Here is a 15,431-nt window from a genome sequence, read left to right as displayed (position 1 = left end):
AAATTGGATATATGATTCTTAGGACATATTAATACAATTTGACTGATCGGATTGGTAATTGAAGGTCTATGTTTAGAGAAAGAAATTTCGAAAGTGTGAAACAATCGGATGAACACTGTATTGCTGTTCTTAAGCTATCATGGTAAATATTTCATATATATTTCATCTACCGTTAGATTGAGCCCAAACTTTAGTATGTAGTTTATAAGACATAGTAGGTGATTTTGACCGTTCAGATTTAGAATTGGATATCTGTGCTTAGAGGAATTAATTCCGCATTTTGAGTTAAACCGAGAACCACTTAAATTTCTGTCTCTGAGTTGCCTCGGTAAAACCTCCATAGCTACTTAGTTAGCCGTTGGATTACCCTGAATTTTTAGTATGTTGTTCTTAAGAGATAGTGGAATACTTCGACCGTTCGGATTCTAGATCGGAGGTACAAATTTAGAGATATTAATTTCGTATCTTCTCAGGAATCTCAATACTGCTTAATTTATGTTTTTGGATCATTTATACAAAAATTGTGATTTCCGCCTCATTAACCATTGGATTGGACTGAAAATTTTATCATATGAGATAAACATGATGATTATTAGTTTGATTGGTTCAGATCTGTAATTAATGATATGAGTGAAGAAAAATCTTTTCACGAAATAGTAAATTTATTTGCATTGAGTAAAAACTTGGATAGTTATATCCTTAAATTGTATGTGTAGTTGTAATTTGGAGATTGGAGGATGAGTAATATAATATATTCTATATTATACAATTTAGTTATATTGAACATTCTGAGTTGTCATAATTATTTGAGTTAAATCATGAATTGTAAATAAGTTGATGGTAAATTTGGATGGGTAGTATAGACATTATTGCCATAATTGTAAATCTGAATTTTTATTTATTTTCCTACGACTTTGGTAAGTCGAGAGAGGAAAGGTTTGAAGCCGGACACTACTTTGGTAAGTAGGTGGGAAAATGAGAGGTGAATTTAACATAAACCGTACTACTTTGGTAAGTAGGCTGAATATTATCTTGTTGTGCTACTTTGGTAAGTAGACAATATCACCTTATTGTGCTACTTTGTTAAGTAGACAATATCACCTCATTGTACTACTTTGGTAAGTAGACAGTATTACCATGTTGTGCTACTTTGGTAAGTAGACGATATCACCTTATTGTGCTACTTTGGTAAGTAGACAATATCACCTTGTTATACTACTTTGGTAAGTAGATAATAAAAATCACCTTGTTAGATTACTTTGGTAAGTAATCAGTATATCATGGTTATACTACTTTGGTAAGTAGACAGAAGGATGGTTGACTGCTGTGCTTTGGTAAGTAGGCAGATTACTAATATGTTGTATTAACTCGAGTAAATCGACTGATGATTTTGACTGGAGAAATATTCTAAAGTATCAGTGTAATAGTTGGTTTTTGAGTATGTTTAAGATGCATGTATTTGACTGATTGCCACACTTGTGATGTTAGTAAGATTGTGGATGATGTATATTTCTTGAATCGGTTAGCTCACCCTGTTGTTTGTGTTTGTGCATGTGAATGCAATGATCGTATAATGTGTGATATTATACGGGAGCAGAAACTATATCAGATGAATTAGCAGATGGTTCTGGACTTGCTTAGAAGATGAGAGATCTGTGGGGAAAAAAGGAGACATGGGGAATTTCTAAAATAAATCTATGTTTGAATTTCCGAACTGTGTGAAATTTTAAATTTCAGAAGTTTATGAACTGTGTGGACTTTTATTTTCAGAAGACTTGTGCTGTAATAAAGAACTTAATCTTTTATGGGTGTTGAAATTACATATGTATTTTGTGGGAAATAAATTGTAACGCCTAAATCGGGGTGTTACACGGATGATCATCGCATAGACAGGACGAACGTACAATGACGATCGACAACGCAAGGAAAATACACAGGGTAAGCTTATTGAATTTAATTCAAGTAAAATACACATTTCATAAACATAACAATCAGATCGATACTTCTCAACATATAATTTAACTCATTCAATTACTCAATCAATTCCTGATACTAGACTGACCGTCCGGACTGTATGAATCTTGTGTAGCTTCTACGTTTCGTGCACCCGGGTGATGTAATAACTGAAATTCTCCTCAGCTGCCACCCGAGGTTAGTTTCCGTCCAAAGTAACCCTAAGGACTAGGACCTCCTGCCATTCCCACACATGACGTACCCCCTCTACGTGAGGACGAGTACTCACGGAACATCAGGATGAAACGTCGGCCAAGCTTTGTCCATATTCATACATTACTAAAATCTCAACTTTCATCCAAGAGTCGTTCCTCCCTGGAACGCTCGTTCAAAATCAACAACCGTTTATTCATCACATATACTGTTCATCATTTATAATCTTTCACTTTATTTTTGTTTTTGGTCTTCCAGTACAAGTACATAAAATCACTAACGTTCAGCCCTCTTTATAACGAGGACAAACGTGAGGAACGAGACCTAAGAATTTCCCCCGTTCCAAAACAGAATAGGACCGACTACAAGATATATGGACGACCTATATTAACATGGGTGTTCAACATGGTCGGTCGACACAGATGGATGACCTGTATTACAAGGTGACTCGACATCGTCGGTCGACACAGATGGATGATCTGTATTATCATGGGTGATCAACATGGTCGGTCGACACAGATGAACGACCTGTATTAACAAGGGTGCTCGACATGGTCAGTCGACACAGATGGATGATCTGTATTATCATGGGTGATCAACATGGTCGGTCGACACAGATGAACGACCTGTATTAACAAGGGTGCTCGACATGGTCGGTCGACACAGATGGATGATCTGTATTATCATGGGTGATCAACATGGTCGGTTGACACCGATGAACGACCTGTATTAACAAGGGTGTTCGACATGGTCGGTCGACACAGATGGACGACCTGTATTTCGATTCGTGGAATATCAAGGTTGGTCAACTTGTCGGAAGGACCAGTTGGTAGAGTTTACATACAAGAATTCCAATGCTAGTAAACGACTGAGCACGGTAGAGAACACTATTGAAGTTAGACCAACACTATTTTTCATCAAGGGATTTTTCAAGAAAGGAGTAAGAGCGCTTGGTGTAAGACCGGGCACTACTCAATACGATTGCTAGGTATAAGATCGACACTGTTCATTATGAGCTCTTAAGTAGAAGACCGACACAGCTCATCCTCAACCAGAATTCTTCCCAAATGAAAGTATTCCAATTCAAAGAAGTTTACTAGAACACCAAATGGTCAAGAACCGTTTAATGTCGAACGTACGTTATCATAGGGGAGTTTATATTCAAAGTTTCACGTACATTCACTCATTTCTCAGCATATATATATTTCATATTTTCAAATACTCATATCATAGTACATTTCATATTCACCATGTATCAACTCATACTTATGATCATATATTAAAATCAAATATCACAGATCATGCTTCATGCAACTCTCAGAACATTCATACAGCACAAACAAAAGTATACGAATTAAATTTAATAAGCTTCCCTTACCTGGATTCGTAACTGAAACGTCTAATAATTTGACTTGTACACAATAGTTTTCTATCCTCAACGATTCTCTTTAGTTCTTCACTAAATCTAACCAAAAGAAATGTAAAAGAATTTAGCTGATACCCTTGCATGCAGCAAACTGTTGGTTTGCATGTAACATAGAAACAAGCGTCCAGAGTCGAGCAACTTACCGGTTACAAAACTTGGATCTGTTCGGTTCAGATTGAAGTTCACAGTGCAGGGAAACGTTCCTACGGCTCTGAATGTTGAACGGAGAAGAAACGGGTGAGTAGCAGTAGAGAGAAGTTGAAAGCTTTCTAGAGAGAAGGTGGAGAAAATGAAAAGTTGAGTTTTGAGGAAGAAGAAGAATGCATGCAGAGAGTGGGAAGGAGGTTTTTCAGAAAAATTGGTTTTCTTCCCAAGTCAAACGGACGTTTTCTCACACACGGACACTTGTCTTCCACTACAAATTTCAGAACATTCCCTTTGTGACACTTGGCAGAAGTTGCAGAGTTAAGGTAGTGAGTTTTTAATGAATCAGAGAAGGATTTTCAGTGCATTAATTATGATTTAATAGGTGGAGGCTGGTTTAATTTTCCAAGGTCTTACAATTTCACAAATACTGTTTGAGTTATGAAAACAATGTTTTAGTTCTCTAAATTTAAGTTATTGTTGTTATCATCCATAAGTCTTTAGGATTTATGTAAATATTGATAAAATCATGAACAAAATTTAATTCTTAAAGCATGTAAATTTATTGTCCTTGATAACTTATATATGTGTATCCTTGATAACTTATATATGTGTATTATATAAGGTTTGTAATATATAATATAAACTTTTTGAGTTTTCTAAAGATATCAAAATCAATAAGCAACTTTAAAAAAGAGTAAATAATTAATTCCAGAATAATAAAATAGAGAAGGATGAGAGAAAAAAAAAAGTAAGTTGTATTTTGGAAGAGTCAAATAGATCTATTTTATAGACCTGTTTAGGAAGCCACTTAGCTTTGATTTGAAGAGAAAGAACCGCTCTTTGCAAAAGAAGGCTCGATCCTTGTAAAAACGGTTCAACAAAATTTATTATAACAACACGACTAATATCTAAAAAGATAATAATAAAGTAATATATATCTACATTTATCTAACACATATTACAAGAATAAAATACGATCATACAAGCAATAAACTTTTCTATTTCTAGAAGAAGAAAATTAAAATGTAAAAAAATGGGGTGTATGAAACTATCATATCTCTGTATGAAAAGAGATTGGAACAGCTCAACCATTATCTAAAAAGAAAAGAGACCACGAGACTTGTAAGTATATATATATATATATATATATATATATATATATATATATATATATATATATATATATATATATATATATATATATATATATATATATATATTAATTACTAGTATGCTAATTTTGTCAAAAGAAAGAAAGAAATAAAGGGTTAGCAAAGTACCCCACCCAAAGCAAAGTCTTATCCTGACAGGAAATTAGTAGAAAATTGGAAGAGGAAAGGAGAAAGTTGCTGACATACCAAAAAGATCACTCCTTTTAGATTCTCATATCACACATTCCATAGACACCCCCTGTGCTCCCTCTTCTCCTTCCATCGATTTCTTTTCTTGAAACCATCACCATTCATTCACCACTCCCTATATCATACTCCTACACACACCATACACCATAACATTCCTGTATATATATATATATATACACACACGTACACACAGTACCATCGCTCTCATATTATTACTTCAATGGCATCTTTCATTACTCCACTCATCCTTCTCTTCATCTCCGCTATCTTCCTTTTCCTCCACCGCCGATCCCGATACCGCCGACTCCGCCTCCGCCTCCCTCCGGGCACCCTCGGCCTCCCCTTCGCCGGTGAGACCTTGCAGCTCATATCAGCCTACAAGACCGACAACCCCGAACCATTCATCGACCACCGCGTCCACCGCTATGGCCCAATCTTTACCACCCATGTCTTTGGCGAACCCACCGTCTTCTCCGCAGACCCGGAGACCAACCGCTTCATTCTGCTCAACGAAGGGAAACTCTTCGAATGCAGCTACCCCGGTTCCATATCCAACCTCCTCGGAAAACACTCTCTGCTTCTCATGAAGGGCTCTCTTCACAAGAAAATGCACTCCCTCACCATGAGTTTCGCCAACTCTTCCATCATCAAGGATCACTTGCTCGTTGACATAGACCGTCTCATCCGGCTCAACCTCGATTCCTGGTCCGACCGGATTTTTCTCATGGAAGAAGCCAAAAAGGTTAGCTTTTTCTCGCTGTCTTTATTTTCAACTGGTACGAGATTGTTTCGGTTCAAACGGTCGAGTTTGAGCTCGAACAATGTTATCAATATTAAGAGTCTTATAGCTTATGACGATTTAATCTTATTCGGATAAGATTTCTATCTGTTTCCAATTCTGTCATTGATACGATGTATCGCCAACCGTGTCGATGACCGAAGCATTTTCACATGTAAAAGGAAATGAATTTGATTTAGCTTTCCCAAAATCGAGTGGGTGAGTCAAGCAGGCTGTGAATCGAGTGAAGCTCACTTGCCACCATGATACGATCGTGAATGATATTGGGGAGGTGGTGGACCAGCTTTTTGTGCCTCATAATTTTTTCTGGATTTTCTTTGTTTTGTTTATTGAGTTCAAAGTTCATCAGGGGTGTTGTCGTCTGTCTATTTTTCCCTTTTGGTTCTTACTTCGTATTTTATTCCACTGTTTATTTTTTTGGTTGATTGGTGCTGAAAAGTTTGTGGGTAGATCATGTGAGTGTGATTTACGTGAGGGAAATGGAACTGGAGTTGGTGACTCAGATTCCATGGTTTGGTATAATGTGTCCAGTTCCGTGCGTACGAGGCCCCACGTTAACTACAATGGGTTTACGGATGCAGAAGAATATTAATCATTCCCTGTATAAACTATAGGTTAGCATGCACATGTATGATTTTGTTGTTCATGTGATATTTTATTTGAATATTATATTTTATGCTTTTATACATGTATGGGCACATACACGCCACGCGAATAGTTTAAATATATTATTAAATGGGAAAATTCATTAGGTTTTATGGATTACTTGCAGATAACGTTTGAGTTGACAGTGAAGCAATTGATGAGCTTTGATCCAGGTGAATGGACTGAGACTCTAAGGAAAGAATACGTTCTTGTGATCGAAGGATTTTTCACTCTTCCATTGCCTCTCTTTTCGACCACCTACCGCAGAGCCATCAAGGTGCATGCTCTTTCATTTGTCTAATACATTTAAATAAGATAAAATAGTTAGAAATTATAGATGTTTATTTGAGATAATGTGTAATGGTGTAGGCCAGGACGAAGGTGGCAGAGGCATTAACGTTGATAGTGAGGGAGAGAAGAAAAGAAAGCGCAAAGGAGGAGAAAAAGAATGACATGTTAGGGGCGTTGTTGGCCTCCGGCAACAACTTTTCCGACGAGGAAATAGTGGATTTTATGTTGGCTTTGCTCGTCGCCGGCTATGAAACCACCTCCACCATAATGACTCTTGCCGTCAAGTTCCTCACGGAGACTCCTCTAGCATTGGCACAACTCAAGGTTCGTCATAAACATACAGACTTTTAACCATTGTTTATATTATATCCATTTTTCTTTATTTGTCGATATTTTCTAATGAATTTCTAGGGTGGTGGACCATATAGATGTAGCTTCTTCCTTAGGATTACCCCACCATCGTGTGCATGTCCATGTCCATGACCACCCTTCATGTGGTGTGGTCGCCTTTCAAATCTCATTTTCGTTATCTCTATACAATTGCCCTACTCTAGATTGGCCTATATTTTTTGCCTGGAGTCACATTTATTTACTAATGAATGCATAGCTAAAAGTGAAAAAAAATAATTAGTGTCTTGGTATGTAAATAGCTAACCAAACTTAGTATTTCATTATTCGAGAGAGGTTTGTTCTTGACGGTGAGACAAGGAAAGCAAAAGATTTGACGGATGGTTTTGTTGTTTTGTGCACGTCTAATTGTTTTCATTGATATTGAAACTTGCTTGTGGTCAAAGGATGTCTGCCTAAACTTTTACAACGCGGTTAATACGGTTGAAACTTGTAACTCATGCATTGGCTTCCACAGAACAATCATCAACTGAGACCATTGGTGGGTAGGTGTGTTACATAATGTAATCTTTTTAAACTCATAAAAATTGATTCGTAAACTTTCTCGTTACTCAAAGTTGATATGAACAAGTAGGTCTGTCTTTAAATTTGTCAGCAGTCTTGTATTGATGTTCTCGATATGTGACAACCTTAAAAAAATGTTTTTATCGCTTAACGACGTTATTATAGAAATTAATCAGCTTATTACAGAAGCTATGTTGAGACTCGGTCAAAGTTCAAGGGTTATCTATCTATGTATCTATCTACACCTCTAGTCAAACCCTTGGAACCAACGGACAAAATTATTAGACCCGAACTGCACGCTTCGTAGTTTTTGCTGCCAATTGTCAATTTATCGCAAAAATTCAGAGAAAAATAATCTCAACAGTGATCACACTTTGCGTTTAGACCGGACTGTCACATGAGGGGCATATGCGTCACTTTGCGTTTTGTTGCAGAGTAATGTCTCTGGTCCCCTCACATGCCACGAGAAATTAAATCGTGTTATGATGATTTCGAGGATAATTATGCGAAATGGTCCCTATTAAGTGAAAGATGATGGTTTTGGTGATTTGGTCCCACTGTTATACCACAGCATAACTTTCTTTTTGCTTCAGCACAACTTCAATTAATAGCATCAGACCGTACATAAAACTAAAAGAAGATCATGTGATAAATTATTAAACTGATTGTTGCATCGCTTCTGCAATTATTGCGAAGTACAAGTACACCCAAATGGAGGGTTTGACGGGGGAGTTGTCTGTGTTGTTTTGGCAGGAAGAGCATGACCTGATCAGAGCCAAAAAGAGTCACCCAGAGGAACCACTGGAGTGGACAGATTACAAGTCAATGGCGTTTACTCAATGCGTAAGAATTCTTGAACTCTAATTCAGCTGCATAAACTAATCACAGATACAAAATGCACAAACAGGTTCTATCAGCTTTCATTATTATATACACTCGTTAATCTTGTGCACAATATAGGTTGTGAATGAAACTTTGAGGGTGGCAAACATTATTGGTGGGATATTCAGAAGAGCAATGACAGACATAAACATAAAAGGTATCAGCTACTAACCACTAATTATAATTACCAGTTATAATTACAGACAAATTAGATATCATATCACAATTTAATTCTTCCCTTAGGTTACACTATTCCAAAGGGATGGAGGGTCTTTGCTTCATTTCGTGCTGTACATCTAAACCCTGATCACTACAAAGATGCGCGCACCTTCAATCCATGGAGATGGCAGGTCTCTCTTTATATATATCTCATACTTCATTGCTCTATGTTGAATCACCCTTAGTATCAGTTGCTTAGTTATGTATAAACATGCAGAGTAACTCAGAAACAACAAGCCCTGGGAATGTATATACCCCTTTTGGAGGAGGCCCACGTCTTTGCCCTGGTTATGAGCTTGCCAGAGTGGTGCTCTCTGTCTTTCTTCACCGTACTGTTACCCGTTACAGGTACTGCACCAAACAAAAGTATCAACACTATTAGTAGACTTTAAAGTGGTTTTTTATACTGTGACATTGTCACCTATTACAACGTCAAACCAGACATTAGTTTTAAATATTATAGATATGTTTTTTGTTTTTGATTTCCTTACTTTAAACATGTCCCGAAGTGTGTGAGTAATGTTATTTCCCTTTTATGGCAGTTGGTTTCCTGCAGAAGAAGACAAGTTGGTGTTTTTCCCAACCACTAGGACGCAGAAGAGGTATCCTATCATAGTGAAGCGCAGAGAGGAGTCCAGACCAAGTAATCAAACATGGAAGGGCAAAGAAGAAGAATCAGAGATTGTAGATTAGTTTAATGTTCATTGTATTAAGCAATAATATGTTATATCCAGTAGTTAACAGTTTATATATGATTTATTTTTAGGGGTTATAGAAAGGAAGGAATGTCTTTGTAGACCTTAGGGACATCACCCTAATATAACACTTGAGCTAAATCCACCTCTGTATATTATATCATCCATCTTAAATCTTCATTATCACTACAAAAAATCCTTTCACTTGTAGCATAATAAATTACTATTAAATTTAATGGCACAAATGGTGAGTGTCGATTTATTTCAAAAAAAGTTATATTAACAGGATTTTTGTGAAGATAATTTGATACATGAGAATGGAAAATATTAACTTAGGTGTAGATGTATCTTTCATCTATTATATGTGTTAGCAATTTTCGGTAATACGATCTTTATTTTAGATATATTTTCTATAATAATTTAACAGCGTAAGTGTTTGAGCTGATAAATTTTTTAAACATTGTATTTTCTATAATAATTTAGTAACACAAGAAAATAGTGAAACACAAAAATAAAAAAGGTCAATATTTTTAATGCAAAAAGTTATCATAAAATAATTACTCTTGTGGGGTGCCTATTTCTGCATCTCCGTGTTTTTCTTCCTTCTCCTCTGTAAAAGTTGAACTCCCCAAATTACCTCACATTAAAAATATAAAAAAATTTCTCACGCCTTATTTTTAATATTTTTTGAACTAAATTTTTCGATAGATATTTAAGGATGAAAAAATATCTTTTAAAATATTCAATCAGAAACATTAGAAAATAATTTCCAAAATAAGTGTTGGAATGTATATTTGAATTCGAAAATATTTTTCGAAATACTCCTTCCACAAATCTTTTTTTTTTTTTGTATTCTGGATTAAATGTTTCAAAAGTTATTTTTTAATCTAGAAATATATTTCGAAAATAATTTTTGGTATTCTAAAATGATTGTTCTGAAAGATATTTTCATCGAAGCATCAATTTGAAATACAAAAAGTAAATTTCTGAAACAAGTGTTTCAGAATAGATTTCATAATCTGGAAATAACTTCTGAAACACCTATTTTTTTTTTGTATTTCGGCATGTAATTCTAATGTATTTCTTAGTTTAAAATATATTTTCGAATCCAAAAATACTTCATGAAATAGTCATTTTGGAATAGAAAAACCATTTCCAAAATATATGTTCTGAAAGTTATTTTCAAATTCAAAAATACCTTTCAGAACACCATTCCGATATGTAAAAAGCAAAATACATTTCGGTTTAATTTAATGCAATATGAAAAAAAAAAGGAAAAATGTTGATTTGGATACGAGGGAGGTGACGTTTAGAGACTGGTAGGTGATGATGATTTCGAATGGGAGAGGTGTGACATGGAAGAATAAAAATTAAATAGTTAGAGTTTTAAATATTATTTAAATGAGGGGTTGAATGGAGATTAAAATTTTTATGGGGGTGCAAGAAGAAGAAAAATGGGGTGCAGGAAGTAGTAACCACTATTATTACTAAATGGTAGATTTGGGCCAACCAAGAGAAAAAAAAAAAGACAATGTTCGGAGAGAATCCTAGCAATGCAATTGCATTGTACGGAAGGATACTACCACCGTAGTGTAGTCGCGCGGTCTGTGTCGTCGCATCGTGATAGCCTCTCATTGACGTGCTGGTGTTGGCTCCGCCGCTGAATCTCCGTTGCCCTGCGACTTCGCTCTTCTATCGCGGTTGCTGGACTTCGCTCTTCAACAGGTTTGTTGCTACTGTTGATTTAGCTGCGACGACTACTGGTGGCCAAAAATAATGAATTGAAATAAACTTTCATACCAACATACATATAGTTTCGCCTTATTTTTCTATCAAACATGTGCACCGGTTTTTGTTGTTTACACAAAACCAGTCTAATTAATTAAAAATTTCAAAACACCGTATTTTGTTTTTGGATCATACCTTTTATCACAATTTAGAGGGATTGGTTTTGCTGAAACAACAAACGATACATGTAACTTGTCCCTGCATTTATCACTTAACAAATTGAAATTTTGGAAGGGTTTTTTCACTTGTTAAGTATAGTATTGTGTGTCTGATATTTGATCCGAGTTCCTTTATCACTGCAAATTTCAATCTGTCTTAAAATCACTTGGTCCTACGAATTGTTCAATGTGTTTGAAGTGTGTGCTTTGCTCAACAATTATTGACACCCAGATAAAAAAATGGGGTAGAACCGTAAAAGATAACTGCCATCGAAGTATTGGTATTTTGTGCTTCAAATTAAATCGAAATTCTTCAATTGAGATTAAGAGTTTATTTATAAATTGATTCAATTTTATGGAATGATTTTTAGCTTTAATATTTGATTGTGAGTCGAGTTTAGAATTTTCTAGCCTTCAGCGAAGGGAAAATGGTCAATCCTGTTGTAAGTTTGTCAGTTCTTTGACAATGAAAGTATCCCATTTCTTTAATCTCCGCAATAAAGAGTATTATCTATCGAATCAGGTTCTGGAATATAATGCTGCACTCCAATTTAATGGTTATGAGTACTTTTCCATGAGCGCTCATGTTTGCGATAGATTACCAGATATGAGGCAATATTAAGATTAGTATTTGATTATATAACACACTTAGTGTTGTTAGCTGCTTTCTTGCTTATGGTTAGTGATTCATTTTTTTCTCAAAAATTTATCAGCTACATCAACGACCATTGGCCTTTTTGAGGTAATAAAGACAAGTTGATGGAGAGAACTATTGGTTTCATAGTAGTTGATGCATGATTTCTTACCATGTTTCAGGTTATATCCTCCAGTCAATACTTTAGAATGAATTTGATCTTTATTCTTACTTGCCAGACATAGTGTTTCAGTGAGTTGTAAACCATCAAGTTGACTTTGTAGAATTTCGATTCTCCACTGTTTTTTTGTACCGAAAATTTGGATTCTCTACTGTTTTAATATATCAATATTAGTGCTCTCTGGACTCGGCTTTGCATGTATTGTCATATCTTCCATTTTTCTGTACTTCTTTAGTCATGTTTTCTATTTAGAAGAACGCCAGCAATTCCCTACAGTGATTTCTTACGATTTCAATTTTGTTACAGTGCTAGTATAAATTTTTACAATGCCAATTACGGTTTTTAGAAGTACCTTGTTGTCCTTGGCTAAATAGTGACGCTGCTAATAACCAACCACTATGCAATGAAATTTTTGACAACTTATAGTAAGCCCACTCGTTTTTTATAGCTATAGTGATCAACAACAATGGCGGGGAAACTGGCAAAGGCAGCTTATGATGCAAAGATGTTGAAGCTTCTGAGAGAGTATAGTCAGGTACTGGTGGTTTCATCTGACAATGTGGGTTCAAACCAGCTTCAGGGGATACGGAGGGGACTCCATGCTGATTCAGTTGTGGTGATGGGAAAGAACACCTTGATGAAACGCTCTATCATCATGGATGCTCAGAAGACTGGCAACAAGGCCTTCCTTAACCTTGTCCCCCTTCTTGTGGTAACTTTGCTTCCTTGTTTTGGTGTCTCTTGTACCAGAAAATAATTTTGATAATAATAGGAAAAGTGAAGTAATTTCATTAAATTTTGAAGACAGTTTTAATGTTTAAGGTTGTTTCCTTAATCAGGGGAATGTGGCATTAATTTTCACCAAAGGTGACGTAAGAGAGGTCAGCGAACAGATTGCCAAGTACAAGGTCAAGTAACATGTTTTGTTTATTTTATGTTCAATAATGTTCTAAATTACTGTTATGTAAGTGTGAGGTATCTCTATGTAATAAGGTGAAAAGGAATGTTTGTTATAGTAGTTTAATCCTTTTTCAATCTTTCCACACTATCTATGTTTAAGTAATGACAATTATTTACCGCACAGCTGATGGTTAAGCTCATGTAAACAACTTACACATACACATTAAGAGAGAGGAAAATTGTGTTAATTTTATACATCTCTTGGGAGTTACCCTTTAGTCTTGTATTGCAGTCCATGAAGGAAAATATCTATGGAGAAGCAACAACTGAAACCCCTATCCTTGTATGGCACACCTGTGATTCTTTTTTCCATTTTCCTGAGTTGATTATCTAAGTGAGATTATCAATCGCAATTTAGGTTATTTGCTTTGGAGTCATGTAGGAGAGAAGGCATGTTATTACAACTTAGTTTTCTATGTTGCTAAGTTCACATACTAGGATTCTGCTAGTTGGTTCACCAGAAAGAGTCTTTCATACATTGCATCATCGAAGATGTATACGTAAAACTGTTCGTTCGTAAATGTATACACATTAGTTTTTAGTTTCCTTCAGTGTCATTCAATTCTCGGAATATGGGAAACAGAGGGTCAGACAGCTAAAAAAGCATTGATCTTCTGTCATTGTTTGTTGATTTTACAGTATATTCTACTCTTTAAGATTTAGCTACATTATTTGCTAACCACTTCTACTGTTTTCAAGTTGGATGAGTTAACTTCATGCTGCAGTAAATAAACCTTTTAGTAATGTTCAATATGTCCAAAATTTTGATGTGAGCGTGCCATGCATTGCATTAGGACTAAACATTATGTTAAATAATGTTTGTTTTATTTAGTTCTTAGTAGCATGATGGAGAACTCAGATTTTTTTCTCTCTTTATTGGACTAACCTTCTGACATAATCACATTAATATTAGTGATTTGCACATTTGGAAGATTTGCTTCTTTATGAAGGAACCTATTAGAAGGCCTCCTGATCAAAAGCCTTATGTTTTCACTATCTATTTCTGCAGGTTGTTCAACCGATTCTAATGTGCCCCAAGTATATGTCACATGACACATACCAGAATTGTTCCTATATGCAATCTGGACAGTTACCTTTGGGCCTCACATGTTGTAATCAACAGCAGTCTTCGCAGGTTTCTGAGCCTTTTCTTGTATGCTCAAAATTCCAGCCACACCAACATTGTTTCATGATGAGATCAAGGCAGTTCTTGATGACAAGTATATGGTCTCCTCTTCTCCTTTTGGCTGGCAACTTGTGACATCGACCAAGTATTTGATTTGGATCACATGGTTTGTATTACTCTTTTCTTTGTGCATTGTTGGCTTTCAAACTCTATTTAGTTAAAATTCTCCCATTTCAGGGATTATGGAAAATGAAATGATTTTGATAACTGAGATTTCTGATACTTGGAGTTTTAGTTCACCCAAGAATTTATCTTCTTTTTGAATAAGAATATGACAACATGTTTGTTATCTTCATGTTAATCAATTTATCTGGTACGTACAGCTTCTTGTGAAGGTCTATTAACGTCACTATTTTCACAATTTCAGAATCTCTTAATTTCAAAAATATATATATTCCAATGCATTTACATCTCTTCATTATTTTTAAATTGCATTTACATCTCTTATTTTTATTATCTTTACAATAACTTTTCAAGTAATGTAAAAAAGGATTATGTGTAATACTTTTAAAATTTAAAGAGTAGTATGAGTTATGTAAAAAAAATGACAATATAAGGTTTTCAAAACAAAGGGGAGGTATGTGTAAAATTTGAAATAAATTGAGATGTCCATTTAATTCAACAAAACCTCAAGAAATATTTGTACGATTCAGTTTAATACTTTTTAATTATATGTCGCATTTTAGTTTTAAGAAAAAAAAGACATGAATTAAAACAATAATTAGACCAAGTTATTTATGCTCACTTTTAAGCTGAAATTTTTACATTCGTATTAACCCACACATAAAAAAAAGATGTGTACGATAAATACATTTTTTTTTTCTTTATCTTGTTTTTGTTGTTTGAACGTGTTGAAAAATTTAAGATTTCATTGATTAATATGAAATGATATTATAGTTAATATAAAATCACAAATTATTTTATTATTTTCATTAACAGTACACTTGATAATAATGAGACCGTCATCATTTGCATTAAGAT

At 35.0% G+C, this 15,431-nt stretch overlaps 2 protein-coding genes across 2 annotated transcripts; both read left to right on the top strand.

Annotated features, from left to right (window-relative positions):
- Window positions 1-5,142: 5,142 nt before the first annotated feature.
- On the top strand, window positions 5,143-9,708 carry LOC108336275 (cytochrome P450 90A1). Its single transcript, XM_017572665.2, has 8 exons — window positions 5,143-5,842; window positions 6,672-6,821; window positions 6,914-7,159; window positions 8,501-8,590; window positions 8,708-8,786; window positions 8,873-8,979; window positions 9,066-9,196; window positions 9,391-9,708. The coding sequence occupies exons 1-8, from the start codon at window positions 5,321-5,323 to the stop codon at window positions 9,539-9,541; spliced, it is 1,476 nt and encodes a 491-aa protein (XP_017428154.1). The 5' UTR covers window positions 5,143-5,320; the 3' UTR covers window positions 9,542-9,708.
- A 1,353-nt stretch (window positions 9,709-11,061) lies between these two features.
- Window positions 11,062-14,668, top strand: LOC108337371 (60S acidic ribosomal protein P0). Its single transcript, XM_017573889.2, has 4 exons — window positions 11,062-11,268; window positions 12,753-13,016; window positions 13,144-13,212; window positions 14,274-14,668. The coding sequence occupies exons 2-4, from the start codon at window positions 12,771-12,773 to the stop codon at window positions 14,523-14,525; spliced, it is 567 nt and encodes a 188-aa protein (XP_017429378.1). The 5' UTR covers window positions 11,062-11,268; window positions 12,753-12,770; the 3' UTR covers window positions 14,526-14,668.
- The last annotated feature ends 763 nt before the right edge of the window (window positions 14,669-15,431 follow it).

Source organism: Vigna angularis, chromosome 7 (assembly GCF_016808095.1).
Source record: "Vigna angularis cultivar LongXiaoDou No.4 chromosome 7, ASM1680809v1, whole genome shotgun sequence".
Lineage (NCBI taxonomy): Eukaryota > Viridiplantae > Streptophyta > Magnoliopsida > Fabales > Fabaceae > Vigna > Vigna angularis.
This window is presented reverse-complemented; position numbering and strand designations above follow the sequence as displayed.

Excerpts from the sequence above, each read along its gene's own strand:
- LOC108336275 (XM_017572665.2), top strand. The coding sequence starts at position 5,321 with ATGGCATCTTTCATTACTCCACTCATCCTTCTCTTCATCTCCGCTATC. Across the intron at positions 5,843-6,671 it reads TCATGGAAGAAGCCAAAAAG|ATAACGTTTGAGTTGACAGT; the intron begins GTTAGCTTTTTC and ends GATTACTTGCAG. Across the intron at positions 6,822-6,913 it reads CCTACCGCAGAGCCATCAAG|GCCAGGACGAAGGTGGCAGA; the intron begins GTGCATGCTCTT and ends GTAATGGTGTAG.
- LOC108337371 (XM_017573889.2), top strand. The coding sequence starts at position 12,771 with ATGGCGGGGAAACTGGCAAAGGCAGCTTATGATGCAAAGATGTTGAAG. Across the intron at positions 13,017-13,143 it reads ACCTTGTCCCCCTTCTTGTG|GGGAATGTGGCATTAATTTT; the intron begins GTAACTTTGCTT and ends TTCCTTAATCAG. Across the intron at positions 13,213-14,273 it reads AACAGATTGCCAAGTACAAG|GTTGTTCAACCGATTCTAAT; the intron begins GTCAAGTAACAT and ends CTATTTCTGCAG.